This window comes from Brassica napus, chromosome C9, assembly GCF_020379485.1.
Source record: "Brassica napus cultivar Da-Ae chromosome C9, Da-Ae, whole genome shotgun sequence".
NCBI classification, from domain to species: Eukaryota; Viridiplantae; Streptophyta; class Magnoliopsida; order Brassicales; family Brassicaceae; genus Brassica; species Brassica napus.
In genome coordinates this window covers 29,361,706-29,382,936 of record NC_063452.1, presented here as the reverse complement: position 1 = coordinate 29,382,936, position 21,231 = coordinate 29,361,706, and the positions used below count along the sequence as shown (strand labels likewise).

At 32.7% G+C, this 21,231-nt stretch overlaps 2 protein-coding genes across 2 annotated transcripts; both read left to right on the top strand.

The window, feature by feature from the left end:
• The first annotated feature begins 11,818 nt into the window (after positions 1-11,818).
• Positions 11,819-12,739, top strand: LOC106447843 (glutathione S-transferase T3-like). Its single transcript, XM_013889801.1, has one exon. The coding sequence runs from the start codon at positions 11,819-11,821 to the stop codon at positions 12,737-12,739; it is 921 nt and encodes a 306-aa protein (XP_013745255.1).
• A 3,284-nt stretch (positions 12,740-16,023) lies between these two features.
• Positions 16,024-18,153, top strand: LOC106445177 (1-aminocyclopropane-1-carboxylate synthase 6). Its single transcript, XM_013886694.3, has 4 exons — positions 16,024-16,385; positions 16,480-16,611; positions 16,711-16,871; positions 16,955-18,153. Exons 1-4 carry the CDS (start codon positions 16,209-16,211, stop codon positions 17,958-17,960), a joined length of 1,476 nt encoding a protein of 491 aa, XP_013742148.1. The 5' UTR covers positions 16,024-16,208; the 3' UTR covers positions 17,961-18,153.
• Positions 18,154-21,231: the final 3,078 nt, after the last annotated feature.

Sequence of the window (21,231 nt, the reverse complement as noted above, 5' to 3'; positions counted from 1 at the left end):
AAATTAAAATATTTATAAAAGTTTTTATTATGATTATATAATTTATTTGATATTATAGATATTTTTTTTTCATTTACAGATTTTACAGCTTATAAAAAGAAGATGTAGGATTTTTGCCTAAAATATATAAGAAAAACTTTTGCTTTATTTTTTTTGTTGTAGCTTTAAAAATAAAGTTAAAGCATGATTGGTAAAACTAAATAAAAATTTGATGTAGATTTTAATTTTTAAAAGTAAAGCTACAAGATTGGTAAAATTTAGTGATTTAAAAATAAATAAATTTAAAGTATGGAGATAAAGCTCAACCAATCACCGCCTTTACAAAGCATATGCTAAATGTGATTTAAACATATGTCAAATTTGGCGTGTTTGGTCTTACTAGTGAATCAGGCATTTTCCTGCATGTTCTCCTTTTAAAAGAAGTTTAATTTTATTATCTCTCTACGCAGTCAATTGAATATTTTCGTAGCGTTGGTCATCAGAATGACAAAAAAAATGAAAAGAAAAAGGTTAGAAATTAATATTAATTTTCCACAAAATTATAATAATAATTCTTACCCAAGAAATTTCCATGATAACTTAAACACTTTGCCTATAAATTATTATCCCAAAAATATATGTTTTTCTCGTAAGCAAAATGAAGAAAACTCAACAACTAATTATTAACTAGGGGCATTGCCTCCGCGCAAGCGCGGAATTATAGACATATTTCTTGTTTCATCTCAATATTTTTTAGGGTTATTGTAGCTGTGAATTTTGCGTTTTGGGTTGATCATTGTTTTTAAGTTTTTTATTGTTATAGGGTTAGAGTTGTGATGATGTACTGTGTATGCATTGTTCTTCACTCATGAAGGACTAAACTGTGTTAGTAATGTGATTGATATAGTTCTTGGTGTTGCTTGCTGTATCACTGAGACTTATTGTTTGTTTGTTTTTTTTAATTTATTATTTTTACTGTTGAGATTACATAAATTATATTAAGGTTGTTGAGAATACCTTTTGTTTCTGAATATTTTTCTCCAGTTTAGTTGTGTAAGTTGTTTGTATTAAGTAATAATTTTTTTTATTCTTATTATGTTGGTTATATGTTTTTTTTTACTTTTAAACTTGTTGTTTTTACCGGACATTTAAAACAAATATATGAAGACTTTTAGAAATAACTATAAAATGAGTGACAATTAGTATTTGGGTCTTAATGGGTTTTAAACGAATATATGTATTTCTCATAAGAAGACAATAGCGTTGGCATGTTGACATTGAGCATGTAAGCTATTTTTATAAGACAAGAGGAGTGAGCAGGTGGAGATGTTGTTGCCGCCTTTGTGTTTGCTGGGATTGTCTCTTGTGTCTCCTGGTGTGGCTGTGTTTGTTTCTCTTTTATTTGATGTGTAATATGTAAACAAAAATCATTGTTAGTTGTATTTATCAGGGTTTGTAACTTACTCTATTTTTTTTGTTTAGGTAATTTCACTGATCTTGGTTGTCGTCTTCGTCTTTTTCGTAAGCATCTGTGAAAGTAAGTTTGTAAATTGTTAAATCTTTGGCTGTGTAGTTTATATTTGTTTAGCTGGCTCAATGTATGTGTCGTTGAGTTTTAGTTGAGTTGATTGGTTTGGTATATTTGTTTTGAAGTTTATTTGTAAGATTAGACAAAAAGAGAGATGATCATTAATTATTTGTCTTTTTTGGGATTCTAGTTGTTGGTGTTTGATTGTTTGGGTTATTGTGGTTTCTTTTAAACAGTAAAATAAAAATTTGTGTAAAATTAGATTGATAAGTAAGAGAGATAAATAGATGACCACAAATCTAGGTATGAAATATTTTTGATTATTGATGTTAGAACAATATAGACAGTAATATAAAGGAAATTATGTGTTGACTGTTTCTTACGGATCAATGAGGAGACGGATAACGACTCGAGTTGTTTCTTTGGTGAGGCCAGAGCCCTGGACAGAATGAATTTTCTCAACCACATCTGTGAGTTTAAATATCAGTTATGATATCAAAACATAATATAAACCCAGATGCAATATGATAATATACCTGGGAGTTCTAGGTTTGTGTTTGCAATCACTTGGAGATTGTCGAACAGTCTAATCTTGACTGAAGATTGATCTCAGGAGCACCCGTGATGACTTCATCAATAATGGTTAGTGAGATGAAACGAATGAGAAATAGATGATCAGTTATCTTGTACATGCTTGAGCACCTAGAAACCTCAAAACGATCGACTTTCACAATGGAACCAGCTTTCAAAGATGGCATGTAATGATTAGCACGTCCGACGGGAGTAAACCCATGAATCACGGAATCTACAAATAATATTATTCAACAAAGAATCAGGAAATAAATTAAACAATTATGTTAAATAAGTGTTATAGATAGAAGATTAACTTACCTTTTCATCAAAGAAGAGAACCGTAATTCTCACAAACTCCCTGTTTTTCTTGAAGTTCAGGGAATCCCAGAAGCGAGGAAGCCAGAGGCTATGCTCTGACTACTACGACCAAGACGGAAAGATTCGAAGGTTGAGTGACGGACGCCGGGACGCCGGTTTGACGAATTGGAGAGGCAGAGAGAAACATTTTCTAGAAGTTGGTTAAATCTAAGAGGAATCAGTGAGTTTTGTGGAGATGCAGATTGAGTTCATCAAAGATGAGAATCATATATATATGGTTTATATAGGGGTTACAAATCAGGAACATTTATGATCAAGCGATTTAAGATGTGGACATGAAGAGTTCAACGGTGAAAAAATAGATTTTGAACAGACACATGGCGTAACTCTGTAACTCAGACTTGTTTGAGACTGTGATGAAAAGAACTCAAACTCATGTTAAACGATAACAATTTACAATATAAGAAAACTATAATTATTGCAAACTTGAGTTTTTTTCATATAACGTGATGAAACTCATTTAAAAATGAAACCCATAACGCATTTGTAGGCTCGACCCTCAGAGGAAGCCGAAGAAGCAAGAGCTTCCGACCTTCATAAATATATATGAGGTTCGACCATCAATGTACAAAGTATCATTTAGCTTAGTGGTATAAATGTTGGTGTTTATATCTCAATAACCCGGGCTCGAGCCATGGACTTGACATTTTTTCACACTTTTTCAAAGTGAGGCCCACAAAACGCTTACGTGGCGCGCTGAGGAGTGAGCAAAAACTCATCTACTATAATATAGATTGCAACTAAATTTTAACCCGCGTTAAAACGCGGGATTATTTTTTATAAAATGGTGTTAGAAATTTTTTACAGTTTCATTAAATCTTAATCTAGAATATGTAGTTTGTAGTTCATTTACTTATTTGTTTTGTTAGTAAATCTTTTTAATGTAATTATTTTGTTTTTATTAGAATATTAGGATGAATTTGTTCCAGTAAATCTATGTCAAAAACATGATTTAAACATTTCGTGCTTGAAATATTTAATATTGGTTACCTGCATCTAACCTTATATGCTACCAACAGACTGATTTATGCGTATAAAATAAACAATGGCTTAGTTAAACCAATTCCCTATAGCACCAGCTATACTTACCATCGCATACATTAAAATCTTGATAAATAAAATGTTCGAATTAGTCTACGTAGCAGTGAGCAATATAAAGAGACATAATAAAATGATTTCAGGTATACTATATTGTATTGTATATGTCATATTTAGAAATAGATATTTTTTATGTCGAAACTAAATGTCACTTGGTAAAAATATCGGTCATGTTTGTTGATTTCTAAATAATTGGTAAGAAAAATGAATTAGTGTAACAGAATTTTCAGATTTATATATTTAATATCCAATCTAATCTATCATTAACGAAAAAGTGCATAGATCCAAAATTTAAATGACAACATTTTATCAATAAATATAAGTATGACCCTAAATAAATAAATTATATTATTTAAATGGATTTTTTAACCATAGTTTATCATGTAAAATTATCATTATGTATGTAGTTGGACATCATATTTATTAAACAATTTAAAAAAAATTACTTTGCAAAAAGTTATTATTACAGTTTAGTCTGAAAATGTTTAGTTGGATACATATGAACTTACTATATTTTCAAAAACATAAATTTATATATTTACATTGGGTGGTTTGCAAATCAGTTACTTTTTTGTCAACAAAATGATAAAATCTTGATTTTAGTCTTGACTAAAATCACGCTTTTATCATTTTGTTGACAAAAAAGTAACTGATTTGCAAATGAAAATAATTAAATCTTCATCATATTGTTAGAAAATAAGTTCAAAATTATAAATATTAAACGCAATAAAAGTTAAAATTTGTTATATAACATATTATGAGATATGGTAGATGTTTAATAAATGTTGACCTCTTGTTATTATCGTTTGTCTAGGTTTGATTTACAAAAGATTCTTTGGTTGATACTTGATAGTAATTCTAACAATATTAAGTTAGTTATCTAAAATTCATCGTGGTTCTAAAGTAATTGTTTCTGTTTTTTTTATGTTAGTATATTTTAGGAAGCGATTTGGTTATTTTAGATAATCTTGTTAGAGCTTTAAAAACTATAAGAAGATGAAATAAAAATCACTTTTTTTTTTAAATTTTGTTAGCGTAATGTTAGAAAATTTATTGTTTGTTCTAGTTAAGATTGTTAGAATCTAAGTTTGAAAAAAAAATGATTCGTCATTTAAACGCTGTATAAATACCGTATAAATACCTTATTCTGCTGTTACCAAAAAACATTACAGTGTACTACTGAACAGCGTATATACGGGTGTACCAACCGTATTTTAGAACACTGTATTTTTCTAATATGCATGAATGATAAATGTTTATGCATCTGTTTTCATTTCTCTTTGCATGGAACCAAAATATTTTTTTTTATTCATGACGAAGAGAAGTCATGGAGAAGAAGAAGCAAATGTCTATATATCAGATCATTTCTAATGAGGACTTACCCAACTTTCATAGATTCAAACATGAGACAATGAGGAGAGGAAAAAACAAATGAAATGTGTATATACATATTGTGTAAATGTTTGTATTAATTATAATATACCGTAAAGGATTAGACACAGTTGTATTAATGAACTTTGAAAGATTCAAATCTAATTTATTCATGCTTGAACTTATAAAGGTGAAGGTTCAAATATAACTATGTTAGCGTATTTTGATGTTAGTGTATTATGGGTAGTCGACAGAATTTTTTTAGTTAGAGGGAAAAGATATTTTGTAATGTTAATCTAATAATAATGAATGTCATATATTTTATAGTGAGAATTGGATATGACCAAATTTAAATGAAAATATTTTTAAGTAGATAAAAAGTAAGACTCTATTTTAATAGATTAGATGTAGATACGCATATATGGTATTAATCATGTTATTCTTCTTGGTATCATGCAATGCGCATGCACACTTTCTTTTATTTTGAATTGTTAAAAAATAGTCTCTTAATGTTAATATAAACAACGATTACGATGTATAATACAAAAAGATGTATAACACAAATAAGATTATTGAAAACTTAAAAACGTTGGATATTTAAAAAAAATCCAATGATATTTTATTTTTAATGGCATTGGTAACTCTTGATTATATGTTGAACTTAGATATTTTAATTCATGTTTTCAACTGAATGAATTTGATACTATAGCACATAGTTTCATCATATATCGTTTAAGTGGTAAAAATGACTAAGTTATTTTCTCATTGTCACTCTTTTCATAATATATGTTTTCGAATTTCATGTGTAGACTAAGGATAGCTGCTGGTAGCTCCGTTGGTTAAAACGTGGATAGCTGCTGGTAGACTAAGGATAGCTGCTTGAAGATTGGATTTCCGTTTAGTCGAGTTATGGCAATCAGTTTTAGGGATTGTTATTGTTTAGTGCTCCTGCCGATTCGATATGTTTTTTTTGGTCAAAGCCGATTAGATATGTGATCACCAGTTATTGTGGTATGTATTTCACGTTAAAATTTTCAGACAGTTATATTGAATCTCTCTTTTTCTAGTATCAAACGATGGATCTCAATATTCACTCAGAAAATAGAGTACATAATTATGATAAAATATATGAGAAGTAATACAAGAAAATTAAATTGATTGATGATTTAGGATGAGATATGTATGCATTATTGATAATGTAAATTGATGCATCTAATGGGAGCCGAAGGATATCCGAGAACAAGAGGATACAAAGTATCTGACTATAAGTTCAATATCAATAAACTGCCCCCTTTTCTCCTTTGTGTGGTATTTTCTTATAGGTGTTGATGGTGTAGATTATAACGATGACGTGATCTCCGACGAATATCAAGTGCTTTTTTGTTATCTTAAATATCTTGATCTCTTTTACATTTTGGTTTTAACCATCTCAGCTCGGCGTGGTCACGTCAACTCGAAAGGGGCTTTCAGTCTTCGAAAATCGATTGTTTTGTTAGATCTTAGTAATATTGGACCAGATTCTTGAACCAAATTTGGATTGTAGTAAATCCGCCTCCAACAAATCATTCGAACTATTCCATTATAGATTTTGATTCGTTGTAAGGTGGACTAAACTAAAAATCATATATTAACGAAAAATTCTTATCTTATTGTTTTCTGAAATAGGTTAAATATACTAATTCTATAGAAAATCGTCAAAATACTATAAATCGAGCTTGACAGTAAAGAATGCACTTTCCAGAAAATTAAAATTAAAAACTTGACAGCAGCCAAATTCCCAGTTTTCATTAGAAAATTTGGAATTACACCTTTATACAAAGTCAAAATGACTATTAGCATATAAATCTTCCGGTCAAATGAAAAAATATACTATTAAATACGAATGAGATGAAACAAGGTCGTTGTTTTTTATCGACCTTCAACTAACAAAAAGTTGACACTACTAAAACTAATTATGATATGTTTAGTTATGACTTTGCTGTCAAATTAAGCAAACAACAGAAAACTATACTTAATCATTTTTATTGATGTGTTGACTAATTTTCACACTTTTTTGATAAAACATATTACTAATATTTAGTTATAAATGCATAGGTTTTTTTGTAATTTTATATTTTTTATATTTTTAAACCAATAAAAATTTAAAAAATACAATTAATGTTCTTGAACTTCGCAATTTCTCATTATTAGTTGACAAAAATTACATTGGAAATATAAAATATGTATCTTTTTGAAACAAAAGTTTTTTTTAAATATAGTTCATTTAGAAACAGATGTATTATGTTCTTGAACTTCACAATTTCTCATTATTAGTTGACAAAAATTGCATTAAAAATATAAAATATGTATTTTTTTGAAACAAAAGTTTTCTCTAAATATAGTTTTTTTAGGAACAGATGTAGTATGTTTTATTGGTCTATAAAAATTACTTTTGGAAAATAACAACTAAAATAAGAATGAGTTGAAATCAACTAGTCTGACAAATTTAATCAAAAATTACAAAAGAGAAATGTGTTCAAAATTATACCAGGATAACGATAAATATCATTTTTGCCCTTTAAATTCAACTTTTATTCTATTATAAGTCATGAGTTTTAAGTTATGAATTATCATTACATTTTGATGTGGAACGCATATATTGAGCTGGTATATTTTAGCCGTTAATTTTGATTTGATTCTTTATTCGTTCTGATTTGATCAGAAATTTGGATATCTATAAATTTTTGCAGCAAAACAATATTAAAAATCAAATCCGTAAAAAAAAACAAATCCGTAAAAAAAAACAAATCAAAAATATTAAAAATATAGAGTTGGATATCCGCTACGATGTAACTTTATACAAAAATAAATGTATATTTACAATTAAATATAGAATTTTAAATGTATAATTTTATGTCGTTATTAATTTAACATATAATTCTATTAGTTTTGTTTATAAAATTACTTATAAAAGTATTAAATTAAGAAATGAATATAAAATCTTTATAAAAGTTATAATTTTTGTAAAAAATTTATGTTTTATAAAAAATAATTAATTTTCAAAATTTATTTTACTAATCGTTTTTATTTTATATTATGTATAAGATATTTATTGAAAACAAACTTGTATAGTTTTTTTCTAGATTTTACTTATATTGAACAAAATAGATAAAATATCTGTAAATATTCGCTCTGTAAAATTTTCTGAATATCTAAAATTTTGAATATCCGTCTATTTTTTTTGAATCAAAACAAATAAAAATTAGATATCTGTAGAATACAATGAAAACCACAAAAATATTAAAACAATTTTTGTAGTATTCGATCCGTGATTAACCCAGGATACTATGGTCTGAAACGAGCTTAGAATACAAAAGTCAGAGATTATTGGTCAGCGTGAAGGCTTTAAAGTTGACCCTTTGCTGTTTTATTTTTGACTGGAAAAATCTTTGTGGAATGTTACTGGTCTTTGTGGCTGCCAACTTTGCATTTATCTCGACACTCGTGTGGTCCATCCATTGTCTGCCACTATCATAATAGTAATCCTAGCTTTTATGCAATAAGATTTTCAACCATATAATATTCATTAATATAAAGGCACTCTAAAAATGTAGAGACAAAATGGAAGTTTATAAGTTCTATTTGATTAATACAAACCTTTAACTTTTTCATTTTGCAGCGCTTTCTAAGCTGACAAGTGAACAGCATTCCATCGTTAATGAAAATATTAAAGAATAATGTAGAGGGAAGAAAACATTGATTAAAGTTGAAACATCAATACGTGTTTGAGTCCATTATTGAGGAGAAGGTGAATATCTCAACCTTCTCCAACGAGTGACAGACGTATGTTTGAAAAATACTCAACAATGAAAAGAAAAGACAGTTTACAAAAAAAAAAACATAAATACTCCACTAATTATTTTGATACCAAATCAAGAACAGCTCTACTATTTATGTTTAATAAAAAGGGGCACACTTCAACTGTTCCAACCTTTAAGTCTTGTTTATGCCGACATGATATTTGCAAAACTATTTTATTTTCTGTTAAATTTCAATTCTTGAGGTTTTAATCGGATTATTAATTAAGCAGATCCGTAGCATATGAAAACATATACATTTGGTTCCCATGAAGCCAGTGCCGATCTAACATAGTTTTGGATGCCCTAAGTAATTTTTTTTTTTTTAAGTTTTTATATTATCACCGATGCCAACAAGTTCAAATATCTTTCATGTTCCGAATATCTATGCTAATATGAATTATCTTTTTTAGAGAAAAAACAGCATTGTGGAACCTTTCCATAGGTGACCATTTCCTACTCTCATCTTTTGAAATTCTTTTGCTTTGTCTTGAAACTTCAAGATCTTATGACATATCTAAAAACATGTTGTTATTGAATCATGGATTGACCAGAATTTAAATTAATTCACTATATTGATAATTGATAAACATAATTTTACCAAGTTAATTACACATCAATATTACTCAATGTTATCATAAATATTCCACTAATAATATAAAATTTCACATTTTAAAATAATTATTATTTAGCAATATATTAAATATATCTGTTAGTAAAAGTTCTATAAATAAGAGTAAAAATGCTTACAACTATTATTATTACAAAAAATTATAAATTATATTTAGATATAAATACTAACAAAAATTCTTAATACGAAAAATAAAGAAAAATATACTTTCTAAAAATATGTGTCTAATTGCTTGAGTGGTTTGTCCTCTAGACCAGCAAATAAAATACTACAACCACACCTAATGTTTGAACGAAAATAATATGGTACTCGGAAGCAATACCACGGTTCTCGTTTATAGCGTGGCTGGCCGTGCGTAATAGACTTTCAACAGGCGACCAGACTCGAGCGTGGGGAGAGGTTCAGGTTTGCAGGCTATGTGACGAGCCAGACGAAACCCGAGACCACATATTCTTTGCATGCCCGTACTCCTATACTGTTTGGACTGACTTGACAAGTTCTCTTCTGCGTCGGCCAAATCCCGACTAGAGTATTACCATCAACACCCTGCTATCTCTTCGTCGTAATAAGGTTGATTCCTGCCTGCTTCGGCTGGCTTTTCAAGGATCAATCTACTCACTGTGGAGAGAACGCAATGGTCGGAAACATAACAACTCTTGGAACTCCCCGGCTCAGCTTGTGCGATCGCTAGACATAACCATACGGAACAGAATCTCATCCATTCGAGGCAGAAACCTTGAGTTCAGTAGCCTCCTTATGCAAAGATGGCTGGGAAAGAATTAAAATGATGGCACTACAATAGTTATTTCAAAATTTCAGTACTGTAAACATTTTTTCTTTTGTTGATATATAAATTTAACATTTCAACAAAAAAAAATGTTTGAACGAATATGAAAATTACATTTTTTTTTCTTAAATTGGAACTAAGTTTAAGATTCTAGGAAATGAAAATTTTGTAGTTCAGAAAATTTGTTTAATGTCTCCTATAAGAATGATATTGTATGCGATGTTGTATGTTTGTTGAAGAATATATTATTCTCTTAGTTCATAAATAAAATTTAGAAATATTTCTTGTCCATTATTTTCTGTTATGTATAATTTTTAACCAGCCATGTGAAAAATTTCAAATTCAAGAATCGGAAATAAAATCAATCCAAGAATTAATTCCGATCAAACACGATTATAACTATTTTATCCCATCAGATATTAAATGTTTAGTAATTTTGAATATTATTAGTATAATTCAGTATTGCAGATATTTTTATTTATATATATATATATATATATTTATATATATATATATATTCAACTTTCTGGTGATAAATATCCAAATCAAAATATAAAATATAAAATATTTATAAGTGAGCCGATTTAAAACTAAGAAAGACAAATAATATATTGTTAATTTCTAAATGGCCAAAAATTCCTCTAAACAGAATATGTAGAACCAATGGATTTTTACCAAAACCAATCTGAATATCCAAAATGCCCAATAGAAATTATACTGAAATGAAAAGAATATATATTGGACATAATATTGTGTTATTAAGAGCAACATTATCAGTGTCCTTAACACTGTCCTTAACCTCTAATTATTATTTTTTAAAACAAAAGTGAGTTAGAGACGAAGCTATCGTTTGTTAATTAGTAGACGTTTAATGCCCGTCCTTAAGGACACGCGTCGCAACCCGAGAGGAAGACCGAATCGGGAGAGTTACAACGCGTGAAGTATCGACTTCATTTTCTTCGCCTATCTTCTCTCCTTCTCTGGCGACGACGATTGCAGGAGACGACACCGACCTCGACACCGCGTTCTCCGATCTCGGTTACAATCGCCACCTCTCTGCGTATCGCATCTCTTCTCCCTCACTTCTCTGATCTATCCGCCGAATCGCGATCTCCTTCTCTCAATCGAATCGATTGTAAACAAGGTAAGCTCACTCCTCTGTACCTCGTTGTGAGATTCGATTGTATTGTTAATTGACTGAATGATTGTTGTTTGTGATTGAATGGTTGTTGTTTGAGTAAATAAAATCGGAAATTAGGGTTTGTGAGGATTGAATCGGAAATTAGGGTTCTCTGCGATTGTAACTCATGGCTTTGAAACTCTAAACGGGTCCATTTTGCAAGCTAGGCATTGCTGCGTATCTGATTTGAAACTCATTCTATTATATTTTTCATGCGAGAAAACTGTTTTCATATTAAGATATACTTGTCTAACCGAACCTCCTTTTAATTTTCTGAACTTGTTAGGTTTATAGTTGGGTAATAACTTCTGATAAGACCTATATAGGTTATGGTTAATACTTATTACACTACACTTGCTTCTATTAAACCCCTTCTTTTCTTCATTCTATTATATATCTTCTTAACTTATCGCTTCTATAATCATTCTTCTTCTCTTCTCTTCAATCCCTTCTCGGTATGGATTTAAGAAATATTCCTACTCAGTCCTCTAGTTATGTTGGACTGCTTAACAGTCAACAAGGAAGTGTTCCGAATGAAAACTTTCCTTATGAAAGTTTTCATTCCAATATTAACTTTGGAGAGTCAGAGTTCCCTCCTTTCAGTTCGCAACAGAGTGACGCTCCACCTCCACCTCCACCTCCACCTCCACCTTCATCTCGATCAGTGTCCGCAAAGGAGAGAAAGAAGTGGCACCCAGCTGATGATGAAGTTCTTATCAGTGCATGGCTTAACACTTCCAAGGACGCAGTTGTTGGTAATGAACAGAAATGGACGACCTTCTGGAAACGAGTAGGAGCTTATTATGCGGACAGTCCGCATGGTAGACAGGATGTTGAAAAGAGAGGACATCTCCACTGTAAGCAGAGGTGGCACATAATCAATGACTTCACTAACAAGTTCTGTGCCGCATTTTCGGCAGCAGAGCGACAGAATAGTAGTGGTCAGAGTGACACTGATGTTCTCAAGAAGGCCCATGAAATCTTCTACCCTGATCATGGTGTCAAGTTCAATCTTGAGCATGCGTGGTGTGTCCTCAAGTATGAACAGAAATGGCTCAGCCTTAACCCTATTAATGGTAGTGGCAGTGGTAATTCAAAGAGGAAAAATGGTGAGTCAGTTTCCCAAACTTCAAGCCCAACTGTTGAGGATCATGAGATTAGGCCAGAAGGTGTGAAGGCTGCTAAATCTAAAAGGAACACTGCTCAAGGGAAGTCAGTTGAAGAGTATGCCACCATTTGGGAAATGAAGAAGGAGGACTTGGCGATGAAGGAGAAGCTGTCGAAGCTCGCCATCCTAGACACTCTCCTTGCCAAGAAAGAATCACTAACCGAGACTGGAGAAGTTGTCAAGAACAAGCTTCTAGCCCAATATTTCTGAGAATTTAATCTGAGAATCCTGTTTGCTTTTAATTTTATGTTTTAACTTCCTGTTTTAAGTTTCTGATTTAAATTAATGTTATAAATTTTTGTTTGCTTATGATGAATGTATTCCCTGTTTGCTTATGTTGAATGATTATGTATCTGTTTGATTAAATTTCTGTTTAAATTTAAACTTAAAATCTCTGTTTGCTTATGTTTTAAACTTTAAATTTAAATTTAAGTTTGCTTATGTAGAATGATTATTTTTGCAGGTAACGTAAACCATGGGTCTTGACTACAGCTATAGCCTTGCTTCGGAGTCAGAGGACCTATTTGGACACTCTGTTGACAGTGGCTTCAGCGAGACATCTGATTTAATTCGCCGTGACCAAGCTGAGCTAAGTTTGCGTGCTTGTGAACCGGTTAACTACCCTCCGCAACCCGAGGTGGAGTTTGGCTTCCCCCAGACTTGCTACTGTGGTGCTCGGCCACTGCTTGCAACGTCTACCAGCAGCCAACATCCATGTAAGAAGACTTGCTATTGAACCTTGAGTGATAAAAACTATCTTGGTCTTGCTTTTGAGTAATGTTGCTTGCGTTTGAGTAATAAACATGGTCTTGCTTGCGTTTGAGTAATAAACATGGTCTTGCTTTTGAGTAATGTTGCATGTGATCACCACAGGTAGACGATATTATACCTGCGAGAATGTAGATGATGGTGAATGTCATGTTTGGAAGTGGTGGGATGTGGCAGTGATGGAGGAGATGAGAGCCAGAGATAGACACGTTTTTGTGTTAGATGAAAAGGTCGAAACTCTTTCCCTTTTCAGAGACGATGAGACTGAGCAGAAACTCATTAGGCTAGAGAAGATGGTGTGTGATATGGCTAAGGAGAAAACACAGAGTATGAATGGGTTTGAGTTGCTAGTAGGTGTAATGGTTCTGGTTTTAGTCTTATTAGTAGGAGTGTTGGTTATGATTATGTAAACGTGAGGTGAGAGTATTTGTGTTATATGTAAACCGTAAAACTTGTGAACCAAGCTACAAACATGTTTATGGTTATGTCTTTGTATTTGTTTCAATTACCATGGACTTGTGTTGTATGGTTATGTAATGTCACGGACTTGTTTCTCCATGTATTTGTTTCGATTACCAAATGAATCTAGTCTTGACATGAGCCAAGCAGGTTAATACCAAATGAATCAACTCTTGAATCAAGTCCATGAACTTACCAAATGAATCAAGTCTTCACATGAGCCAAAACAGAGTTGTGTTTGTATCCTTCACATGTTGTACTACAAAGTCACAAGCATTAAAGTGACAAGCATTTTTTGGTTGTTTCTTTCACATGATGTACTACAAAGTCACAAGATCTTGTAATGTTCAAATTTTCTAGTGTTCACGAGAGGTTTGCTTGTCATGGGGTCAGAAGAACAACAAGATGCACTCCTTGTGTATAAATATGATATGGTCTCCTCTTTAAAATATGCGAATCACCCCTCTTCTCTTCTCTTTCGAATACTTTTCCCTCTTTCGAATTTTTTTCTCTCTTTTTTAAATTTTCAATGGCATCATCTTCCCATTATCATTACCACAAAGATGATGATGATGATGACGACGACATATTTGATGATTTATTCAAAAATTCAATTCCAGAACCAAAACAGCGGAAACCACGTATTTTTATCGAGCGAAACCGAGAAGAAGGTCATGATCAACTCTGGAATGATTATTTTTGTGATAATCCTACATATCCTCACAATTTATTCCGCCGCCGGTTTCGAATGAATAAGGCTTTGTTCTTGAGTATTGTGCATCGTCTCTCTACGGAAGTAGCGTATTTTCAACCAACACAAGACGCTACCGGACGGTCCGGTCTTTCACCGCTCCAAAAATGCACCGCATCAATTCGTCAATTGGCATATGGTGGTGGGGCTGATACTGTCGACGAATATGTAAGACTTGGTGAAACAACAGCTCGAAAATGTTTGCATGAGTTTTCCGCTGCAATAATCAACTTGTTTGGCGACGCCCCACGACAGCTGATCTTGAAAGACTACTCAATATTGGAGAACACCGTGGATTTCCCGGAATGGTTGGAAGCATCGATTGCATGCATTGGGAGTGGAAGAATTGTCCTACCTCTTGGAAAGAAATGTATTCACGAGGAACCGACAAACCAACAATTGTCTTGGAGGCGGTAGCTTCATCTGACCTCTGGATATGACACGCATTTTTTGGAGCTCCAAGTACTATGAATGATCTAAATATTCTTGATCGATCCAATGTTTTCGATGACATTATTAACAGTGTTGCCCCGGAAGTCAACTTCTCTGTCAACGGAACAAACTACCATTTCGGTTACTATCTCACAGATGGTATTTATCCGAAATTGACGACTTTTATTCAATCTATCTCACTACCACAAGGACCAAAAAAATCGTTATTTGCTACAACCCAAAAATCAGTCCGAAAAGATGTCGAGCGTGCTTTTGGAGTCTTGCAAGCTAGATTCGCCGTGGTTAAAAATCCATCCAGTTTATGGGATAAACGCAAAATAGCAAATATTATGAGAGCATGTATCATAATTCATAATATGATTGTCGAAGATGAAAGAGATTCATACACTCAGTATGACTTTTTAGAATTTCAACATGGACAAAATGAGGACCTCACATATTCTGTCGAAATGCCTACAAATCTCGGTAATACGCTTCAACGACGAACAAGAGTCCGGGATAGACAAGTTCATCAACAATTAAAAAATGATTTGATTGAACATATATGGACTAAATTTGGACATCTTCAAAATAATATGTAATTTTTAAGTTTCTATTAATGTAATAAAATGTTTATCATGTTTCTGAATTTTTTTTAATTCAACTTTGTAATTTTTATTTTCATCTTCGTAATTTTCTTTTATGTTTTCAATGTTTAATGTTATATGTTTTATATAAAACTTATCTTTTACATTTATTTTAGTTATTAAAATAAACAATCAAAATTTTCTAAGGAGTCATAAAAGTCCTTACCAATAATCAACAAAAATTCAAAAGTCCTTAACTTTGTCTTTAAACCCTAAAGTAATCAATAATAATGCTAAGGACTTAATTTGGGTCCCTCGTGTAATGATGCTCTAATAGGTCCCCCACTCGGACACATTTTCGTTCCAATTCCCACACAGTGACCACTCCTTTTCACAAATTTGTTTCAAATCCACCCAAAAATAAAGCAATTAAGACTTCAGGGAAGTCAAACAAAATTACAAATAAACATTAAGGACCATTTTGAAATTTCCACTACAGTTGTCATGGAACCTTCGCTGCAACCTGCTGCAACGCTACTTACTCGGTGTATCCACCTGAAACCAGAAACTCTCTATATATAGAGGATCAAACTCACTTCCCAAGACATCAAACCAAGCATTAAAAATCTCAACAGAACAAAAACAAACCCAACTTATTAAAACCCCTTTTGAAGAAACAAAAATGGTAGCTTTGACTGCAGAGAAGCAAGACCAGAACCTACTGTCGAGAATGGCCGCCGGTGACGGACACGGCGAGAAATCAGCTTATTTCGATGGCTGGAAAGCTTATGAAGAAAACCCATTTCACCCAATTGATAGACCCGATGGAGTTATTCAGATGGGTCTCGCTGAAAATCAGGTAACTACAAAGGAAAAAAAGATCTAAACTTTTTTTTTCTCTTTATCTTTCTATAAACCTAAAAACCTAATCTTTAACTTCTCAAATTGTGTAGCTTTGTGGAGATTTGATGCGTAAATGGGTTTTAGAACACCCGGAAGCTTCGATTTGCACAGCTGAAGGTGTGAATCAGTTCAGCGACATTGCGATTTTTCAGGATTATCATGGCTTGCCTGAATTCAGACAAGTAAGTTGGATATTTCTGGTGATCTTACAAAACACAATCACTTTTGTCTGAATGATATGATTATTAAACTTAATTGTTGATTTCTCTTATTGTCTTCAGGCTGTAGCGAAGTTTATGGAGAAGACAAGAAACAACAAAGTGAAGTTTGATCCTGACCGGATCGTCATGAGCGGCGGCGCAACCGGAGCGCACGAGACGGTTGCTTTCTGTTTAGCCAATCCCGGCGACGGGTTCTTGGTTCCTACTCCTTATTATCCAGGGTATGTTTTGTTCATGAAATCAGATTAGTATTCGGTTTAATCTAGTTTTGGTTTGGTCTAACTTGGTTTTGATTTGGTTTCAGGTTTGATAGAGATTTGAGATGGAGAACCGGAGTGAATCTTGTACCGGTTACTTGTCATAGCTCCAACGGGTTTAAGATCACGGCGGAAGCCTTGGACGCTGCGTACGAAAACGCGCGTGTATCGAACATTCCGGTTAAGGGTTTACTCATAACCAATCCTTCCAACCCGCTCGGTACGACGTTAGACCGGGATTGCTTGAAATCTTTGGTTAAGTTCACCAATGACAAAGGGATTCACCTTATTGCTGATGAGATCTATGCAGCAACTACTTTTGGTGAATCCGAGTTTATCAGCGTCGCAGAAGTAATTGACGAGATCCCCGATTGCAACACCGATTTGATCCATATTGTCTATAGTTTATCAAAAGATATGGGTCTGCCCGGTTTAAGAGTCGGTATAGTATACTCTTACAATGACCGGGTGGTTCAAATTGCCAGGAAAATGTCGAGTTTCGGTTTGGTTTCGTCTCAAACGCAGCATCTGATCGCCAAAATGTTATCCGACGAAGACTTTGTAGACGAATTCATCCGCAAGAGCAAACTACGGTTGGCTGAAAGACACGCAGAGTTAACCACCGGTTTAGACGGTTTAGGCATTGGTTGGTTAAAGGCCGGAGCCGGTTTGTTCATATGGATGGATTTAAGAAACCTTTTGAAGACGGCTACATTCGACTCGGAGATGGAGCTGTGGCGTGTGATCGTCCACAAGGTGAAGCTGAACGTTTCTCCAGGCGGTTCGTGCCACTGCCACGAACCGGGATGGTTTAGAGTATGTTTTGCGAACATGGACTACCAGACAATGGAGACCGCCCTAGAGAGGATCAGAGTGTTCACTTGTCAAATTGAAGAGGAGAGTCTGATACTGACTAAACCGATGGCTAAGAAAAAGAAGTGTTGGCAGAGTAGCCTCCGGTTAAGCTTTAAGGACACGAGACGGTTCGAGGAGGGCTTCTTCTCTCCTCATTCACCGGTGCCACCTTCTCCGCTTGTACGTGCACAGATATAAGACCGTTTCAGTTTTTGACTAGACCAAGCTGTCGTAAATTGAAAGATAAAAATTATTTAACATTGATTGTGACATTTTGTCTAATTAAATGTATAGCTACGACTGTCAAGTTGAATATTTTTGTAATGTATCTCTTGTAAGTTTAACCAGTTGAATAATATAATATGAGAAACCATAATTTCTCTAATCGTTATTAAAGGTCTATACCAATGTGTTTTCTAACAAGAACATTTCTGTAAAATATCAGTAAAGAAAACTCAAATTTAACCAAACCGTTTATCCAACCAGCATAACAAGGAATCAGACATGATAAAACCGGTGAACAACTTGTAGCGCCTCGACCGTCCACAACTAATCAAGCATAAATGTTTTTTATGGTGAAATCGGTAGATATCAAAGTTTAAGTATAAAAGCAGGACTGGATTAGTTGAGGTTGGAATTGAGGGAAAAATGAACATATGTTGTTAAAATGCTGAAATAAAGCCATAGGTATTGGGCCCTATAGTTAGGAAGGAAAAAATTGTTGGACCACCACTTGTAAATTGAGAAAAGCCACTACAAGAATTAAAGTATTAAACTTTTTTGGGCAAAAACTAAAGTGATCATCAACGTAAACGTAAGAAGAACAAGCCAAGGAATAAAGAGTTATTTCTTATAACGTAGTTTCTAATTTTTGTAATGTCATTTGCTTCGAGCCAATGGATGTTAATCATCATGTACATATTGTTCTTTCAATTCCTCAGTAGGGTTTGAAGAAAATTTCAGGGAAAATATGTACAAAACTATTTAAGCACCAAGTAGGGAATATCCAAATACCCTCTATAGCATTTGCTGAGCAGAGCTTAAGGGATTGAGTATATGACACACCCAGAGGCGGACCCACGTTGGATAAAAGGGTTGCACCTGCCACAGGTTAAAATTATATATTAGCAAGTTTGTATAGCGTAATTGAAAAATACATAGCTCAATTGGTGTTTTTAAATCCTTCTTGACCCCCCCTTTGACTGAGTCACCTGGGTTCACATGCCCTACATTACCTTCTTTTCCTTTTTATTTAATTTTAATCTGGGCCAAGCCCAATTAGTAACACCCCTTAAAACTTATCTTGGGTCACTGGACACACCTATCTTATCGCTCGATGCAATGCTTTGAAGCGATGATGATAAGTGATAACATGGTATATCAAGCTCTCTTGAACACTCTTCATTTGATCTAAGTCTGATGATTTTCTACTTTATCTGATGATTTTTCGATTCATGCAGATTACTTAGCCTCGTTGAACCGAAACAAAAGTAGCAGTATCACTAATGTAATGTTTTTACAAAATCAATACTCGCATTAATTTCTTTTCTTTTCTTTTTTCTGATTAAGAAGAAGGGAATATGTGATTACCACCCACTAATAATTCATATGAGTTTCAATCCTATCCATACAACATACATATGTTTGCATACACAAAGAATGACATTTTGCTTTCTTTCCAGAGAAGTTTCGTTAAGAAATGTTTTGATCTTTAGAGATACATATGTTATGTACGTAGTAAGTCATCACGTTTTCACAGCTAATTTTCTAACGACAAAACTAATATAATAGAAAAGGTTATTTAATTTAATGCATTGATGTGTTCTGTTTGTTCCTCTAATTCTTCAAGTGGATAGGTTAATGTTTGTTGTTGTTAGCATAGCTAGTGGGGAATAATCAACATGGCATAGTGTCTTAATTTTATTATCACGCGAGTTTAGCTGTCCAAATAGTCTGTGACAATGTACTAATCTTCAAATGGAGGAAAACAAGAATCCGTTTCACCTTCGTTTTTTTATAAAGTGTCACTACAAAAATAATATTTCATCTTCTTCACAAAAATGTCACTTTAACTTTTCCACACAAATTAAGAAAACTAACAAAAAATCATTTTGTCCATCATTAATGTATTAACAAAAATTCTTTCTCCAATTAATACATTAGATCAATAAGGTTAAAATTGAAATATTGTTTACAAATTTGCATTGAAAATGTAAAATGACATTTTTTATGAACCAAAACTAAAATGCTAAAATGACTTGAAAACGCGAGAGAGTATGATATAATGACAGATTATTCCATTTCTGAAACTTGAATTAATTTACTTTCTGTTGTTAAAATTTTAAATTCATTTTTAATTTGAAAAATAACTCAGAGTGTTCATTATATTTTTTGAATAATATGTAAAATTTATTCAGAAAAAAGTATTTGTTACAGCTATTGCTACTTTAGCTAGAAAAAATTCCTACGAAACAGAGTACATTTGTTTTGACTATCTAGCAGAGAGCCAAAGTTGCAGAACCCCTTCATGGTTTCGAATCCCTTTCGAGATGATAAGTAGACATTGGGTTCGAACATGTCTATCTATCATAGTGGTCAGCTACCTCGCTAGAATCTGCTGTTGTCCATGTCGTCGGTTATTTTGTTCCCTCCAAATCGAATGTAGAGCTACTTGAAAGCTGTAGCGTATCAGACAGAGCTTCAGCGGCGAGATAATATGCAAGTATCACAAACCAAACCCGACCAAACTTCTCGAGAATAGCTGCATCCAAAAAAGAGATGATCTCTTGTCTCCAACTGTTGTTGACACAAAACACAAGTTGCGTCAATACCAACGTTCCATAAAATGATAACCTAGGAAACCAATGAGAGCAATGAATTCATATTCATTCCTTAGTATTTATACCATTTATGAAGAATATTTATTACATACAATTCCTCGCCATTTCCTTTATTTAAAAAAACTATAGAATAAAAACATTCATTTTGAAAATCAGTAAAAACAAGAGTAATAACTATTCTTTTTCTTTCTTTTATTTGATTTCTACTCATTTTTTCCTTTATTCCTATTATCATTTTAATTGTCACCTTATAACCTTAATAACAAAAGCATAACATATGATTTACTCATCACTGGGAGTCTGGGACACGATGTTTCTCCAGTTCATTGAATGCAACTATAATTTCTTCGACCATTTACATACCTAGAAGTCTGCGCCATACGTGAATAAGTTAGTACACTTGAAGTGGATAACTCTATGTAGAGGTGTTTCTTAATTGGGAGTGTATACAGTCATTTTGGGTTTTGTATGAACTTGATAATAGTAAAATAAAACTGAATAATTATTTTTCTTGCAACTATATTAATCAAGAGAGAACACTGAATCATTATTTTTCTTGCAACTATATTAATCTAGAGAGAACATTGTTATTGCTAGGGATCCATACATTCATGGATTAAATTTGGACA